The 16880-nt window shown below is 32.0% G+C and overlaps 1 protein-coding gene and 1 long non-coding RNA gene across 7 annotated transcripts in view; one reads left to right on the top strand and one right to left on the bottom strand.

The window, feature by feature from the left end:
* rols (zinc-RING finger and ankyrin repeat domain-containing protein rolling pebbles) overlaps window positions 1–4763 on the top strand; it is a 339176-nt gene extending 334413 nt beyond the window's left edge. For all 6 annotated transcript variants that reach the window (XM_081735978.1, XM_081735977.1, XM_081735979.1 and 3 more), the window contains one exon: window positions 189–4763. In XM_081735978.1, the coding sequence (XP_081592104.1) occupies window positions 189–411 (223 nt within the window). In that variant the 3' untranslated portion in view covers window positions 412–4763. The remainder of the gene's footprint in view (window positions 1–188) is intronic.
* A 4421-nt stretch (window positions 4764–9184) lies between these two features.
* LOC145669223 (uncharacterized) overlaps window positions 9185–16880 on the bottom strand; it is a 31476-nt gene continuing 23780 nt past the window's right edge. The window contains exon 3 of the long non-coding RNA XR_014128169.1: window positions 9185–10051. This is a non-coding gene — a long non-coding RNA (uncharacterized LOC145669223). The remainder of the gene's footprint in view (window positions 10052–16880) is intronic.

Raw genomic sequence — 16880 nt, 5'->3', positions numbered from 1 at the left:
TTTATTGAAATAATTATCGTGGTAAGTTTTGGTAGATACTAAAGTGATTTTAAACGAACTGGGACCGCAATATTTAATTATATGTGTGTATTACACAATGCATATTAAAATCCAATATCTAACAACATAGTTACTCTTACTATGAATATTTTTTTTGTAAACGATGCCTTCTTTTTCTTCTTTGCCAGACAATTCGAGGACGCTCTTGAAGACCTACAAGAAGCTATCCAGGTGGCACCCGCAAATAATCGCGAAGTCCGTCGAGTTCTAACCAAAGTTCGCGAAGAGATTCAAGCAGAACTGACCCTTGGCTATCGATCAGGAGCTGTTAGTTTGGCTGGGCTGAAGGCTCTGGGTACCTCAGTCGATACACTACATGAGCCTGAATATGGCATCGAAACGAGAATCTAAAATAAATCTCAAAAGAGAAAGAGCAAGAAGTTAAGGATGAATGTTATGTTGTATTTTTGTTATTTGAGAGAGAGAAATAAATAAATGAAGCTAGAAGACTGACAAGTAAAGAAGTGACTGGTCACTACTATTTAAACTGTAGATGTTTTGTAGATTATTATATTGTCTATGATTCCAGAACAGTCACGGATTACATATTCCATTGTTGAAGCAATGCATGGTTGTGTATTTTTTTGCATTTAAGACACTGGCTTATTTTTTCGGGTATTTTTCCTTTATTTTTATTATTATTCAGTAAAACTTATTGTTTCTTCCTAAATTTTAAATGACTTAAGTAATTGGCAATTTATTGGCACGAAAAAATGTAATGTTGTATTGTTTAGAAAGCCAGTCAGTCGAGCAGTATATTAAATATATATATAATGTATAATATTTTAGTTTATTTGTATTATAGCTCTGTTCCGTTAATTCTGTATAAATTGTAATGTTGTAATTTAATGCTGGATATTTTGTAGGTAAATCACGTATATTATATATATATATATGTACGCCATTTTTTATACTGCCACAGTTATACATTGCATATATATATATAGAAAGAAATATGTAAGTAGGTTTTATCACTAGTTTCACATTTTTTTATTATTTATTTCTTCCTGTTATTATTTTTTCATTTACTGTAATATAAATTGCTTCACTAGTCTTAAATGCAATGTATGTATTACGAGCATGGAATATGCAAATTGAACAAATGAATGAATGAAAAAAAATTACATAGAAAAGGAAAACTAAGCGAATGAATGTATATATGTATAAAAAAAATGATAATGTTGATATGCTGAAAACATTGCTGTAGATGATATATTGATACACATAAAGAACCATTGGATTTATTTCAGATGGTGATAATATTCCCATTCAGCAATGCATACTGATTACTGAATTAACTCAGATTTCTTCCCTTGACCCATATTTTGTACATTATTTTTCTCTACTTTTTTTCTATAGTACGTCATGAGTTCCTGTTTTGGAAAACAATTAAAAACAAGGTTTGATGGTGACAGATGAATGTGTCTTTATCATTATTACTGTACTACGATTATTATTATTATTATACGATATTTCTGACTATTTTATTGGGAGAGCGAGAGAGTGCGTGTATTGAATAATTATGTAATTATAACGGAGACAATGCAATTACCGGTATATGTCGTTAAGATTACATGAAATTAAGACGAAATCCACAATTTCTGGCCCAAGACTGGAACATGTAGCTGAAATACGCTTTAAAAATTGTTCCATTCTTGTATTTGTCGTTTTTTGTAATGTGATAGACTACATTTTTTTTTTTGTTGTTATATGAATTAGTTAATTTATTATATGACACATTAGTGAATTTGTGTGGATTATTACGCTCCGATGAATTCACTAAATATAGAAAATGAAATTTTTTTGATTATGAAAGTAATACCGCGTGTAACTTTTTCGTTCACATCCTCTTTTTTCCCCTCCCCTAAAGTATGCATATGTGTGTGTTATTTGGACTTTTATTACCTTTTTTTTTTTTGTAACCCACCAATATGTAAAAGTGTAATTAAATTATAAATTTAGCTTAGTCCTTTAATGTATAATCCGTTAATTTAGAAAAAAAAATTCAAATCTTTCGTTCCGTTTTGTAGAATATTGAAGCTTCATTGGTTAAATATATATATATATATATTTAACAATCTAATAAAAAAAATTTTTAGTGCTGCGCACAAAAATAATTGATTAAAATAATTCTAGTCATTGTCATTATTATAGGATATTGATTTCTAAGTAGTAGTTTTGAGAGGTCAATTTTTCTCAATAGATTATTTTTTCCTTCAGAATATACTAATTGCTGTTTGAAATGAAGCAGCACTTATAAAATCTATTGAGCTTCAACTGTAAAAAAAAATATGTAAATTCGGTTTTTGTGTAGGTTTCTGAAACAGACATGTCTGCTAGTTATTTTTTTATTTTTATTTTTTGGTCTTAGATGCTTGCACTTGACTACTTAATGTGTTCCGTTTTAACAATACTAACCCTGTAGTCAAATTTCTAGTGTTAGTAAGTTTATTCAATTACTGTGCTTTCTTCTTTTTTTAATTAGAAAAAGGTATTTCTATAACATCAGTAAGTAATCTAAAAGTAACTCATCCGTTAGTTTGAGAATTCCATTTCCATACATTTAGCCATGGTTATCCGATGTTCTATAATATAGCAGCATACCTTCCAGTATATAAAGGATATTCAACAGAAAATAACGGAGTGTGTGTTTTATGTTTGCATGTGTTTGATATATATTATAGATGCTAATTTTTGATAAGTATCTTATTCCTAAGGTATTCCTAAAGGCCATTTTTTTGGTTCTTCTTTTTCCCGATTGGATAGTTGGACGATTGCATATTTTCATAACACAATATGAGATATATCATTATGGTATGTCAAAAAGATTGATTTTGTACTTTTTTTTCGTTTTTCAAATGAAAAGATATTATACAGTCGAACAAAATTGTATGCTTACTTCTTACTGTGTGTTCTTCTGACAATAGCATTGAAACAGGCCAACAATAGAAAAAGTCAGTCCTTGGTGTAATGAGAGCGTACTTTTCTGTAAGTTTCCGAAAAAGTTGAAGTAAAAACTGGATCATTCATTTTGAAGTTATTGACTCTGGAACGGGAATAGGAAATAGGTACACTTACTGGAGATTATATTGATACTATCAGAACGCATAATAATAATAATAATAAAGAAATATACAAGACAATAAATAAAACATTTCTTTCTTTTTAATACAAAATTTTCACTTATTACACATGAGAATATATTTGAAAGGTATATATATTAAAATTTAACTTTAAAAATATGAATAACTATATACAAAGTTATTTTGAAGTACTTAACAATGAATTTCTATATATAATCCCCCCAACGTAAAAATATAGAAAATTTGCTTTCTATGAACTTTGTACTGCTAGCGATATGATACGTTCATTTCTCATTATCTATAAAATTATCTCTTCTTTTCGAAATAGTCTTCAGTATGTCTCTTTTTTTCCTTCTACAATTTATTCACCCGTATATGTTATTTGCCCATCTAATTTTCAGCATCCTTGTACAGCACTACATTTCGAAGCCCTTCGTTCTCCGTTTTCCATCTTTTTTGTCACTGCATAATATAATCACCAGTAAAAGTGTGTTCCAATCCTTTTGTATGCTCTTTTTCAAAATAAAGTTTTCAAATTAAAATAGTTTTCAGTACCCCCCCACACACACAAAGAAAGAAAAAGTGTCGAAGAAACTTTACGTTGGTTCGTTCATTTCAATGTTATTGGAAGGACATCCTGTATGAGTCGACTAAATACTTTTTGCCAACAATTCTTTAACTAGTTCTTATTTCTTTACTCCTCCCACTTTTGCTTTTCTCCTGTCAAATGAGTGTTAGGAACTCATATTTGGAAAATTTTTCCCCTTTAAATTATCCAAAAATGTTTTAGAATTTGGTGAGTTTTAAAACATTCTTTAATATTATTTACTAATGAAAATATTAATAGAACAAAGTTACCTTGTTTAACTTTTACAACTTACGACATTATTTTTTTGTGTGGTGTGTTACATTGTCTTCCTCTTTCTTAAAAAAAAACTCATGTATGGATATGACTCGCATAATTTTTGTTCAACATGAAATATTTTTCGGATACTAATGTTAAGTAATTGAATACCATGGCTACTATTAATTAATTGTTGTCATTGTTGAAAAAGAGAAAACCTTTTTTCAAAAATTAGCATCTATATAGTCAGGTGTGTGTTTATTGAGGTTAAAACAATAAGCAAACATGTTCCATGATAACAATATAGTTTTCATTCATATTCCTATAATACTTCCGGTAGTTGAGTAACCCTCTTTCAAAAAGAAAGAGAAAGTTACTACTTTGATTTACATGGTAGAGTCCATGTATTAAAAAAAAAATAGTAAAATTTTCGTTTACTTTTGTTCTTTTGAAACCTGGTTTCTACAGGTTGTTACTTTATTGTTATCGTCGCTCTGTATGCCTAAAACAGTTGAAAATTAAACATATTTTCAATGTCAAATTATTTTGCATAATACAGTATATTCCGGAGCAGATTGATTATATCGTAAAAGCAGAAAATCTACTTATTTTAAAGCAGACGCAGTGTGTATGTAAAATTCTTGTATGTAATATTTTTCTTGAGTATTCCAATGTAAATATATTTTTATTTATGTAATGAAAAAAAGTTATAATGGAATATCTGTAAGCACTGTATAACATGTTTTCACTCCAATAAAGCTTCAAAATTAAATAAATATCTTTTTCTTTTCATTAAACCTGACTTTTGTATAACATTTCACAAATTAAGGGTTCTTACAAAAATTGACAGTTAAGCATCTACGATTTGAAACTGTGAATGGTGTCACAAAGTTAACTCTGTATTTTAAGTCGCTTATTGGATCAAAAGATCCAATATATTTCAATAAAAGATTTTCTTGTAGGCCTTACGTGTTATATCTGGAGAATGACGTACAGTGTAACCACACCCAAACTAGCATTTAATTCAGTATGATGTACGTATTCCGTAGAAAATACGAAAACTCGATTTAGGAGCCGTTCAAAAAATTTGTGATCCCTGATCCAAAAACTAATTATTGGCCAAGAACGCAATCTTTTGATCCATTTCTTTGATCATTCCTAAAATTCTTGTTTTAATTTTATTTTAAACGTTTTAACTTTATTTTAAAATTTCAAAATATTGCAGACAAATTTTATTTTAAGCCATAACCATGGTCGCCTACAACGCACCAATACCAGAGCCTTTCTATTTCAACTGTGCCCTTGCTGGTGCTGCTGTCAACGTGTTTTCCCGTGCCTGCCCCAAAAGAGAAGGGAAAAGTTGCTATGGCCGAGATCCTTCAATAGTTGAATGCGGACAGGGTTGCTATTCCGAATTATTTCCCGGACTTCACTGTGCACTGACTTGTTAGCCATTCTAAGTAGCTTACGACTTTCACTCGTTAAGACCAAACGTCTGATTCTTCCCCCAAAGCAAAGGGAAGATTTCCTCCGCAAGAAGGAGGCAGGGATGGGGCGGAAGTATGTTTGACATATTTTCCGAGGGCACAGATGAAATGGATAGGCTCTAGTGCTTTAAATAGGCAAATATCAAAGCACGACTTCAAGTTGCTGTGCAAGATAATCAATGCGTGTGAGAAATGTATTCGGTTCTTTCAGTTCAATTTTCATGAGGTAAAGCAGAGTGAATAAATACGAACCTCAAGCTTTATTCATGTAAGCATTCCCCATGTAAGTCCATGTAAATGCGACATTTATGATCCCGTTCGAGTACTATGTAGTACTCCAGATATAACATGTGTAGGTTCCGTAAGTGGTGGGTAAGCATTGTTGGTACAGTTGATAGGAAACTGTCAATGCCAAATAAAATTATTCTGCTTAATGTAATTTCAATGTGGATGTTGAGAATGATAATTAAATTCTCATCGTTTCCTAATACAACAATCTTAAATTTGATGAAAGCTCCTTAAGCTCGTTGATGAAAGTTTTGATTTATTTTAGAAAGCTATTATTGGATTACTAAAATGTAACGTAAATAAAATACTATTTCGTAAGATTACTTACTACCATATTATGTTTGTTTCCGTATAATTTTCAGTATGAAGGACTACAATGTTGTTTAGGCCAATACCATTCAAGCAGCAATTTATATTAGGAGAATATAACTCAATAGAAGCAAATCGCATGTAACTTAAAACTTCAGTTAAGTTTGGGTTATAGGTTGATGCAAAGAAAGTAATTTGTATTAGGAGAACATAACACAATAGGAACATGCTTTGACTTGCAAGCATATTAATATATTTGGGTTAAGTCGCTCAGAAAGCAATTCAGACTAAGGGAACATAACTCAATAAGAGCATATTTTGAATCATATGTTCATTTTAACTTGGATTGAAAGTTAATCCAAAGAAATTAATTCGTATGAGGAGAATATAACTCGATGAGAAGATGCTTTGAGTCGCATGTGCGATTAGCACTAGAGGATAAGTTTGGGTTAGGTCTATTTTTGAAATAGTGTTTCGTATGAAGGATATGTAAAACAACAGGATATATCGTAAGTGTCGTAAATGAACAAAATCTTCAGTCAATATTTATTGATTTTGGCTTCGATGAATCGCATAATGCCTCAAAACTAATTACATTAATTCATGACACTACGCTACTTACGTTTCTCTCCGAATAACATCGCTATTTAATTTCTTTTTGTTTTCAAGTAATTTTTCTACACGAGTTATTTGTAGAGCTTCATTGGGGCTAAGTGGTTAGAATGAAATAGGAACTCATGTGGTTCGGATTCCATGTTAAGTTGTAGGTCCCAGTGTCATATAACCTCTCTGCTGAAAGAAACGCTAAACTCAAATCAAACCAAATGAGTTATTTGTACGTGATAGACCATGTACTCTCTGCTCATGAACATGTCATAAAGCTCACAGATATGGTGCCCTTATTCTGTCGTTTGGATGACACTACTGAGTTCGACAAGAGGTCCACCTTCACATAAATGTGAGACAGACCTTCAGATTTACACTTCGTCCGAAACCATGTGTGACGGCATTCATCATCGCCATTTCGCTAGTCATAGGGTCAACTATTATAGCTTTGGAAATATGGTAAAACAAGGCAAGCAAATTTCAACTTTATCAATTAAATTTAAAATACTTTCAGTTCATTGGTGAAAACGAAACAAATACTGGTAAATGAGGAGTTTTTAATTAAGCTATTATCGACGTTCTTCAGCATATAGATATCATATTTCAGTGTGACCAACTACTGAAACAAAAAACAAAAAGTCGCTAAAAAGGGATTTATCATATTTAGTCATTCTGGTATTGATTTGATTCATAAGGTTGAAATTTGTTTTTACAGCACAAATGTACGTACATATATGTTTTGCCATCCTCATATAGATATTTGAAGTTGGGTTTCTCAACTTAGGGGGCGATATCCACAGGAAGATCGCGAAGGGAGATTAAAAAAATACAGGTTGTTAGGACTTAGTATCGGACAATTATATTTTTAAAGGTTTTATTTTGATAGATTTTTTTTTTTTAATTTCCATACTTACATACTTTATTTTAATATTAAAAACAAAATATGTAACTACATAAATATTATTTCGTATGATTACTTTCTGTCAGATTTTGTTTCTTTCCGTATAATTTTCGGTAAAGGACTACAATGTGGTTTAGGGCAATACCATTCAAACAGCAATTTGTATTAAGAGAATATATATAACTCAATAGAAGCAAATCGCATGTAACTCAAAACTTCAAGTTAAGTCGGGTTAGGTTGAGGCAAAGAAAGTAATTTGTATTAGGAGAACATAATCCAATAGGAACATGCTTTGACTTGCAAACAAACATATTAATATGTTTGTGTTCAGTCGCTAATAAAGCAATTTAGATTAAGGGAACATAACTCAATAAGAGCATATTTTGAATCACATGTTCATTTTAACTTGGATTAAAAGTTGATGCAAAGAAATTTATTCGTATGAGGAGAATATAACTCAATAAGAAGATGCTTTGAGTCGCATGTGTGATTAGTACTAGAGAATAAGTTTGGGTTAGATCTATTTTTCAAATGGTGTCTCGTATTAAGGATATGTAAAACAATAGGATATATCGTATGTGTCATAAACGGACAAAATCTTCAGTCAATATTTATTGATTTTGGCTTCGATGATGCCTCGAAACTAGTTATTATATTATTTCATGGAACCACACTACCTACGCTTCTCCCCGAATAATGTCGCTACTTGATTTCTTTTCTTTTCTTTTTTTTTAAAAGAGTAATTTCCGTCGTAATTTCTCTTCATGAGTTATTTGTACGCGATAGACCATATACTCTGTTCATAAACATGTTATAAACCTCGATGTCGTTTGGAGTTCGATGAGAGGTCCGCCTCCACATAAATGTGAAACAGACCTTCATCTTTTCTCATCTGAAAACATGTGTGACGACATTCATGATCGGGATTTCGAAGTTCAGTACAATAGTCATAGCTATTTTATCTTTGGAAAGATGGCAAAACAAGGCAAGCAAATTTCAACTTTATCAATAAAAAAAAATCTTTCAGTTCACTAGTGAAAATGAAACAATTATTTGTAAATGAGGAATTTTTAATTTAGACACTATCAACTATTTTGATAGCATATAGACCAAGGATCTTATAAAATAGAGGATATGCCCTTACAACAAAATCATGAAGCCATACGTCACAGTTTCGCCACCCCTACTCTGCCCACTCCGCCCAATAGGATCGCAATGTTTTGAGCCAACAATCATGGCGGAAACGAAAGTAGCCAATCAGACGATGGCAGAAACGAGAGTAGCCAATCAAACGTGCCGATGCTCGGTTGATTTTGGCTTCATCGATTTAATAGGATGAAGATTCATATGGCAGATCCTCTATTTATAACATCCTTGATATAGACCAACTACTGTAACAAAAAGCAGGAAGTCGCCAAAAAGGGACTTAACATGTTTTGCCTTCCTTGTATGGATATTTGAAGAAGAGTTTCTCAATCTAGGTGGCAGGATTCGTAGGAGGGTCGCTAAGGGAGATGAAAAAAATATATATAAATAAATGAGGTTAGGAGATAGTATCGAAAATTATATTTTAAATGTTTTATTTTGAATTATTTATTTTGATAAATATATTTTTATTTTCATGCTTACAGTCAAATACAGCTAATAATATTAAACAACAAAAATAACGCGAATCATTTAAGAAAGCAATTGGTATAAAAGAAACTGGTGAAAATCTGCATGTTGAAACAGTAAAAAATACAAATAAGACAACGGTGCACTGATTATCGTCCACGTTAATTTGTTCGATTTTTTCACCACACTCCATTACTTTTTGGTGCAAGATGAATATCATATCATTTAGATAGACTATTTGAGAAAAGAGGGACAATATAATTGCTTCTTAAAACTAACCAATGAAAATATTATAGATTGAAAAGAGAAAAAAAAAGTTGCAGTTCCCAATATGGCCTGATATGAAATCAGTAGAAATTCTTTTGAAATGCGCACTTTAAGTTCATTTTTTCACTTGTATTCCTCTTGAACATGATAAAATGTACGGTATACTACAAATAGTTACTATACACTGTGTGACAGTTAAAATACATTGAACATTTTCTAGAATATACAGTAAGTTTCAAACGTTTAAACAACATGTTCAGAATTTCAAACTATTGATTTCAGAAAGTTAAATTAGCACACTTAAAGTTTCACGTTTGGAACAATGTTGAGTAAAAATGTTTAATCAGTTTTCACATTGAGGACAAACAAATGGTTTCTTCGTGAACACATTTACCACACGCAACACAGAGACATGTTAGGAACCGTATTCTCTTTACAAATGTAATAGAAGAAAGAGTTAGATCACTTAGAAGGTCTCTGTTTGAATTCTGTAAGCCTATTTGGAGAAAGGTGCTGTGGTTTCTTAGGTTGTAGAATCCCGTGGAAAGGTGATTGTGCCCCGTTTCACCTTCTTCGGAGTTATAGCAACCATCTGCAATGACATGAATGAACAAAAAATTAATACACATTATATTTTAAAAGAACATTTTTTGATAAATATTGCACTATTCTCTACAAACCGAAGAATTTTAATTAGGGTGCTAATATCTTTCATCAGGCACCGTGATGTTCTTGTAATACCGTTGTGCTCCCATCAAAATCACACGTAGCCCTACTGAAGGCTAATGCCTCGGTTACTTGGCTACACAAGAGCTTAATTAAAATAACATCACAACTCTTTAAAAATATAGGCCTACATTTTTTAAATTTATTTTTTCTAAAAAACAGTGATATCAATACTATTAAAATCTTCAATTTTATTTCGTTGTAATAGAGAAAACGAACATAGTGTTTAAACTTTAACTACATTTGTTGTTTCATTTTATTTAAAAACACTCGTTGCTATTATTTATTTCTCATACTTTATAATAGTCGGAAATTATTTATTACGCGAAAGATACATATTTTTTAAATCAACGTCATTTCTGTGTGAGTAGAGAAGCATTGTTGCGCAACTTGCACTAAACGTGTGTTGGTGGTGATATCGCGTGGCCCATCTTAAGGTCCATTAATTGACTGTGTCAGGATCAATTTTATACTACTTGTTCTTTATTTTTATTTTTATTTTTATTTTTATTTTTATTTTTATTTTTATTTTTATTTTTATTTTTATTTTTATTTTTATTTTTATTTTTATTTTTTTATTTCCGACAAGAACTTCTGTGAAACTTGACTATATATCGTGTTGTATTTGTCTATTTGAAAGTGAACATAGTATTTTTGTTTTGCTATAGAGTCAATCCATTCAAAGTGATCAAGCAAGTGCCGCTCGACCATCTCCAAAAAAAACCTAATTTTCTCATGAATGTTTATATCTGAAATTTTGGAAATAGTTAGTCCTTTAGTATACCATAACACACAACGAAGCGCGTTTTGTGTTTTTGAGCAGAAGAGGGTCAAAGTATTAAGTAATGACGTTATACTGTAGGAGGTGTTTTGTTCATAAAATCTTTTTTGGTCATTGAAAACATGTATCGGAAGAGGAAACAACTTACGTAGAGGTCTGAATTTGTGTGTGCATATAGTCCGGGGTCATAAGTTAATACACAAAAATTTACAGACCTGTAGCTGCTCCCAAAGGCCTGAAGAAAAGTCGTAAATTTGGGGAATTATGCCAATTTAGCATATTTCACTGTCCAATATCTCTAATGGGCCTGATAAAAAAAATTCTGAAATTTTGGAAATAGTTAGTCCTTTAGTATACCATAACACACAACAAAGCGCGTTTTGTGTTTTTGAGCAGAAGAGGGTCAAAGTATTAAGTAATGACGTCATACTGTAGGAGGTGTTTTGTTCATAAAATCTTTTTTGGTCATTGAAAACATGTATCGGAAGAGGAAACAACTTACGTAGAGGTCTGAATTTGTGTGTGCATATAGTCCGGGGTCATAAGTTAATACACAAAAATTTACAGACCTGTAGCTGCTTCCAAAGGCCTGAAGAAAAGTCGTAAATTTGGGGAATTATGCCAATTTAGCATATTTCACTGTCCAATATCTCCACTGGATCTGGATAAAAAAAAATCTGAAATATTGGGAATAGTTAGTTCTTTAGTATATCATAGCACACAACAAAGCGCGCTTCGTGTTTTTGAGCAAACATTCATGAAAAAATTAGATTTTTGGAGATGGTCGAGCGGCAATTTTTCTTTTTTCTCGGTCACTTTGCATGGATTGACCCTATAATGATACTGCTATAATGGTCATGACAATCCTACAAATAGAGTGATATCACTTATCCCCCACCTCCTGTAATTGGGATCGGATCAGTTGCTCAAGTATGTTTTGCCCAACCGTTAAAATGTTGGACATTTGCTCAACTACCTTATCTTGCTATTGATCATGAACTGGAAATTCATGATAGGCACGAGAATCTTGACTAATGGCCAAAACGGGGGTTGAGATTTTCATATATGATAAAATATATGCAGGTTTGCCATAGGTGCCGATTTCTCTGTAAATTTGGGGGGCCCATTCAGATGCAGAAGGTATATATATATGAGGATTTTAAGACAAATTGCATTCAAATTATGCAAAATATTGTGTATTCATCAATACAATGCAGGGGCCCACATGAGCTTGGGGGGAGGGGCCCTCTCGGCCCCCCAGGATCGGTACCCTTGAGGGTTTCCACAAGTTAGTTAAAAATTTTACTATAATTTTTTATTAATATGATTGAATGTTTTTCATGAATCATTTATGTCAAAGAAGATCTGAATATTCCTGAAGTATGTGCATGCGCTTGCAATTTAGGACTCAATCCTAGCAGTTATCACAGTATCATATTTTCCATATTACGAAGGTATAATTTCTTAGCTAATGTCAATATAATTCAAATGAGCTGTATTGAAGAAAATTATATTAAATTTTCCATTGTTTTAAACAAAATGTTTTATGCATAAAGTATAACAAAGATTAAGAATAGTGTTAGACAAGAGACGAGATTTAAGGCTGTTTCGTCTTGAAAAAGGGGCGTGAAAGTGTTGTCTTTAAAAACGTGTTTATTGGAAGAGTTTGGTGTCATCTCGAAAATTCTCCCTCCCTCCCTCGATTGCATTATGTTGGGTAACACTAATAATATAATCTACCTGTATATAAAAGAGTGGAAGTGATTCGCTCATCATCGCCTAGATCATACTTCTTTAGGTAAAAATAAAGGTGGTGAAATTCGGACAGAATATTCCTTGGGTATACTCCACTAGCTCACAAAGAAACGAAAGAAAGTTCTTATTGTATCGCGAGCACACAATATTTGATGCTGCGTTGTCATGTTTAGATTTGTTTTACAAATTATATAAGAGATTGTTTGTTACATAGAGAGGCAAATATCAAGAAATATAATAGACGTTTATTATAACACGATTAATTGCCACATTTTGATTTTTGAAAATATGGGAAGATGTTTTTGTATGAAAGGTTAAACAGCAAGAAGTGCAACATATACGTATGTAATATTATTATATAATAAATTTTATATTCACGATCTGTCTTTAATTAGCATTTACCCATTTTTAGCACGCACCTATAAAAAGAGAAAAAAAGTGAGCATCCACGGTTACCACCACAGTATACTGTAAGTGCCGCTAAATGTGTGACTTTCGTCAAGGGAAAGATTTCAGTTTGTTCGTGTACCAATTTTATATAATTTAAAATAGGATTCTTGAATTTCATTTATGCACAATTATCTTTGCTGTTTACTTTGAAAATGATTACCTTATGTTAATAGAGAACAGCAGTTTACTTTTTTAAAGTATATGCTGACAATATGAAAGTATAAAGACATGACACGTAATATGTTGACCTATCTCCAAATTCTGTTTTCTTCTCCAGCACTAAATAAATTAACTAATCTTGTGCCTAGTGATAATGCAATATTTGTTTCGAGGGTGAAGGATGTTGATTTTTTTTAGTCACTATTGCCAAAAACTGTTTGACACAATGGAGTATCATCGCATCATATTTTGTGCACTCGAAGTTTGTTATTTGTCATGATCGGACATATGCCCTTGTTTGTGCGTCCTCAGCCTAGGCCTATTCCTTTTATTACGGAGGCAAGAAAAAGAAAGGATTTCTTGGAGCATATATTCCAACGGAAATAAAGAGATTTTTAAAGTTAAAAAAAAAATTAGTATCTTACACATTTATGAAATTAAAGAATATGAAACTCAGTATATAAGCTCTTCTTTAAAATAAGGGAATACGTATTTCAGCGCTTTCAAAAATCCTGTTTCTAACGAAGACATTTCTATAATATTCAAACTTATCTTCCTTTCTTCAGAGACTGTCGAATGTCAAGATTCGCTTAAGTTGGAGGTGCGGAATTCGATTCATAGATTCTTAAATAAAAATAAGGGAACACGTGTTTCAAGAGCAGAAGGAAGGTCATATTTATTATATTGAAATTTCCTTTTATTTATACATAAAGTGCCGTATGTGAAAATTTAAATTTCAGGTTTTATATTTATTACGCCTTATCTTCCCTTCAGGAGAACGGAAAATTCTGCTACTGTATGTATAATCAGAATACGATAAAATATGTATTTAATAACTAGCCTTCGGTTATCTGGGGACTTCGCCCAGAAACCGCCGTGTTTTCTCGGCCTACGGCCTCACATCTCACACACCAGCAAGCATACCGAATTTCAGTTCAAACATCAAGTTTCATGTTTCTAACTTTCGGGATCCCCAGATATGAATGCATTATTATAATAAACTCAAAGACCGTAAAGAGGATTATGTAATATTTTATCATGGAAATTGTATGGTTCTTTCAATTCCGGTTTGAGTAGATAGATTAGGTTGAGATGGAATATATTGTTGGGGCACTTAATTGATTAAAGAAAATCGCTTCTCGCTATCTATTACCGCTTTTAATTTATAGTGATCAATATTATAACCGGAAGTGAGTAATTTCTACTTCCAGTTATACTAGTGTGTTAAGGATGGAGATGAAAGTTGTCCTTGAAACATTTAATTGATTACGAAAACAGGTTTTTGCTATTGTAATGTACCATTACAGTTGAAAGTAATGGCAACTTTTTTTACGCACCCTGTACCTAGTATTTTTTTTATTCAATTTCGGTTTAGTTACACAATTTATTTACTCTCTTTACTTCGAATTAAATATAATGAATCGAAAGGTTTCATTAGTAACCATATTCCCACTGAATAATATATTTATTTATATTTTGATTAAGTGTAAATCCTATTTTCGCATATACAAGTCGAATAGTTACAAGGTTTACCATTCTGACGTCATACCGAAACATAGTTCCGTCATTGGATATAAATTTTCTTAATTTCAGACCAATGTAGAATTTTGGCCAGGTACCTAAACTTTCCCTCACCCCCCCTCACTAGTCCATAGTCATTTTCAGATCCGGTTATATCTGGATTTGCCAAATTTCTATTTGTTTTGTAATTTCTGCGGCTAAAGTTTTCGTTCTGATTGGAGGAATTCTCCTACCTCTGGCTTTTTCGGCGCAATGTTATCATAATAATAAAAGACGATTCTACGAGCACAGCTGTGAACAGCATCTACTCTATATTTGCTGGTAAGGACTTAAATTTTTAGTAAAAATCCATTAAAAATCAGATTAAATGCCGGAGTAAACGCCATAAGATTATATAGGAGCCTGTAAACCTATACTTTAGCTGAAAGAACTGCAAAACCAAGGAGAAATAACAAATTCCGGATTTCTGTTTACTAGGAAGCCATGTTTGCTGCCCAGCTAGAATAGACAGAGTGAAATAGTGACTTTACTTTCTTTTTCTTTCAAATTCAGTTAGGGATTAGGGAAATTACGACCTGTTTAGTGCATGTTGTTCGTGTATTAGGTAGATGTGATTTTTTTTTTATTTTACAGTAAGTGCATGTACGTAGTAGGTTTGATAGTTGTAATGTAAATAATCATAATGGCAGCTTAAGCTAGCGTAAAAGGGCTCCTATCCCCTTTTCCAAATTGAACCAGTTCTAGCGGGGGAATGGGTTAGTTATTGTTTGTTTTAGGGCCTTTTCCCCTTTCAGGGGAAGGGTCCCTTAATAAATCTCGTTAAGGTGCCCCCAGGGCATCAATCTTTAGCAATCATTATGTAAACAATTGGTCAGGTCAATTGGACCTAGGGTTACCTTTCTCATTTTGCCCCCCTAAATTAAATAGAGCCAACTGTATATACCAACAAGGGAGTACTTTTTCTCAATATGAATGTAATTAAATGGTGTTTGTTTAGTTAATAGTATTTATGTGTAGTATTTATAGTGGTGTGTAGTTCGTAGTTCTGTATGAGTGCGTGATTTTACCGTATGGACAGTGTATAAATATGCAGTAGTTTAATACCATTTGTCTAACTCAAAGCACACTAAACGAGAGTAAATATTAGATTTCTGATTAATGAGTACAAGTATATATTTCAGTACACGGTAAATTATGCCTCCACTACAGCGCCATAGTGCTCGTTTTCGGTAATCAGTTGTTTGTTAACATTACATCATTGCACGAGTTAGTGATTTAGTTTGTTTGATTTTGGCCATTTATTTCTAAATTACATCCCGTGGACATGGTTTTCGGTTCAGATGAGTATACATTCATATAAGATAGCATGAGATCTTACTGTACTGAAAATTTCAGCTTGCTAGGTCCAGTAGTAATTGAAATATCCACTGAAATAAAGAATACCTATTTTCTTAATAGAAGTAAAGCCCATATGCTGTTACTGTTTGTTTCAAAATGTAGTATTAAATTCTCTTTTCCCGTGGCTGTAGAAAAATTCCATTGTTGCTTTAGTTTTATCAGCAAATCAGAAATAGATTAATCGTTGACAATTTAACTTTCAGTGAATACACGTATGATTTTTTTTTTAACTGCGAAGTAAATACAATTTGGGTGCTTCGAAACAAAGAGTACGTGGTTCGATGAATGTTATCGTGTAGTAGTTTGAGCGTGATAGATTGTGATAATTATATATTTATTAGTGTGTAATATAAATATGTGTATGGCCTGCGTGTAAAATGTATGAAATAGGGTGTCTGTAAAATATTTCTTCGTGTGGAAATGAGTAAATAATAATTAAATGTAACGATATAATAATAATACGATTATAATTTGAAGTGAATGAGATGATATGACACCTATATTTAAATGGATAGGCCTAGTGTATGTTATATAGTGAAAATATGAATACGTTTACTAAAAAAAATCTCTCGCGTTTTGACTTCTACACCAGTACATTCATCCAACCGAGTTTGCTACTTGGATAGTAAAT

Source organism: Thermobia domestica, chromosome 13, assembly GCF_964235325.1.
Source record: "Thermobia domestica chromosome 13, izTheDome1.hap1.1, whole genome shotgun sequence".
In the NCBI taxonomy this organism is placed as follows: domain Eukaryota; kingdom Metazoa; phylum Arthropoda; class Insecta; order Zygentoma; family Lepismatidae; genus Thermobia; species Thermobia domestica.
The sequence above is the reverse complement of the archived record's forward strand: the minus strand, read 5'-3'. Positions and strand labels throughout refer to the sequence as shown.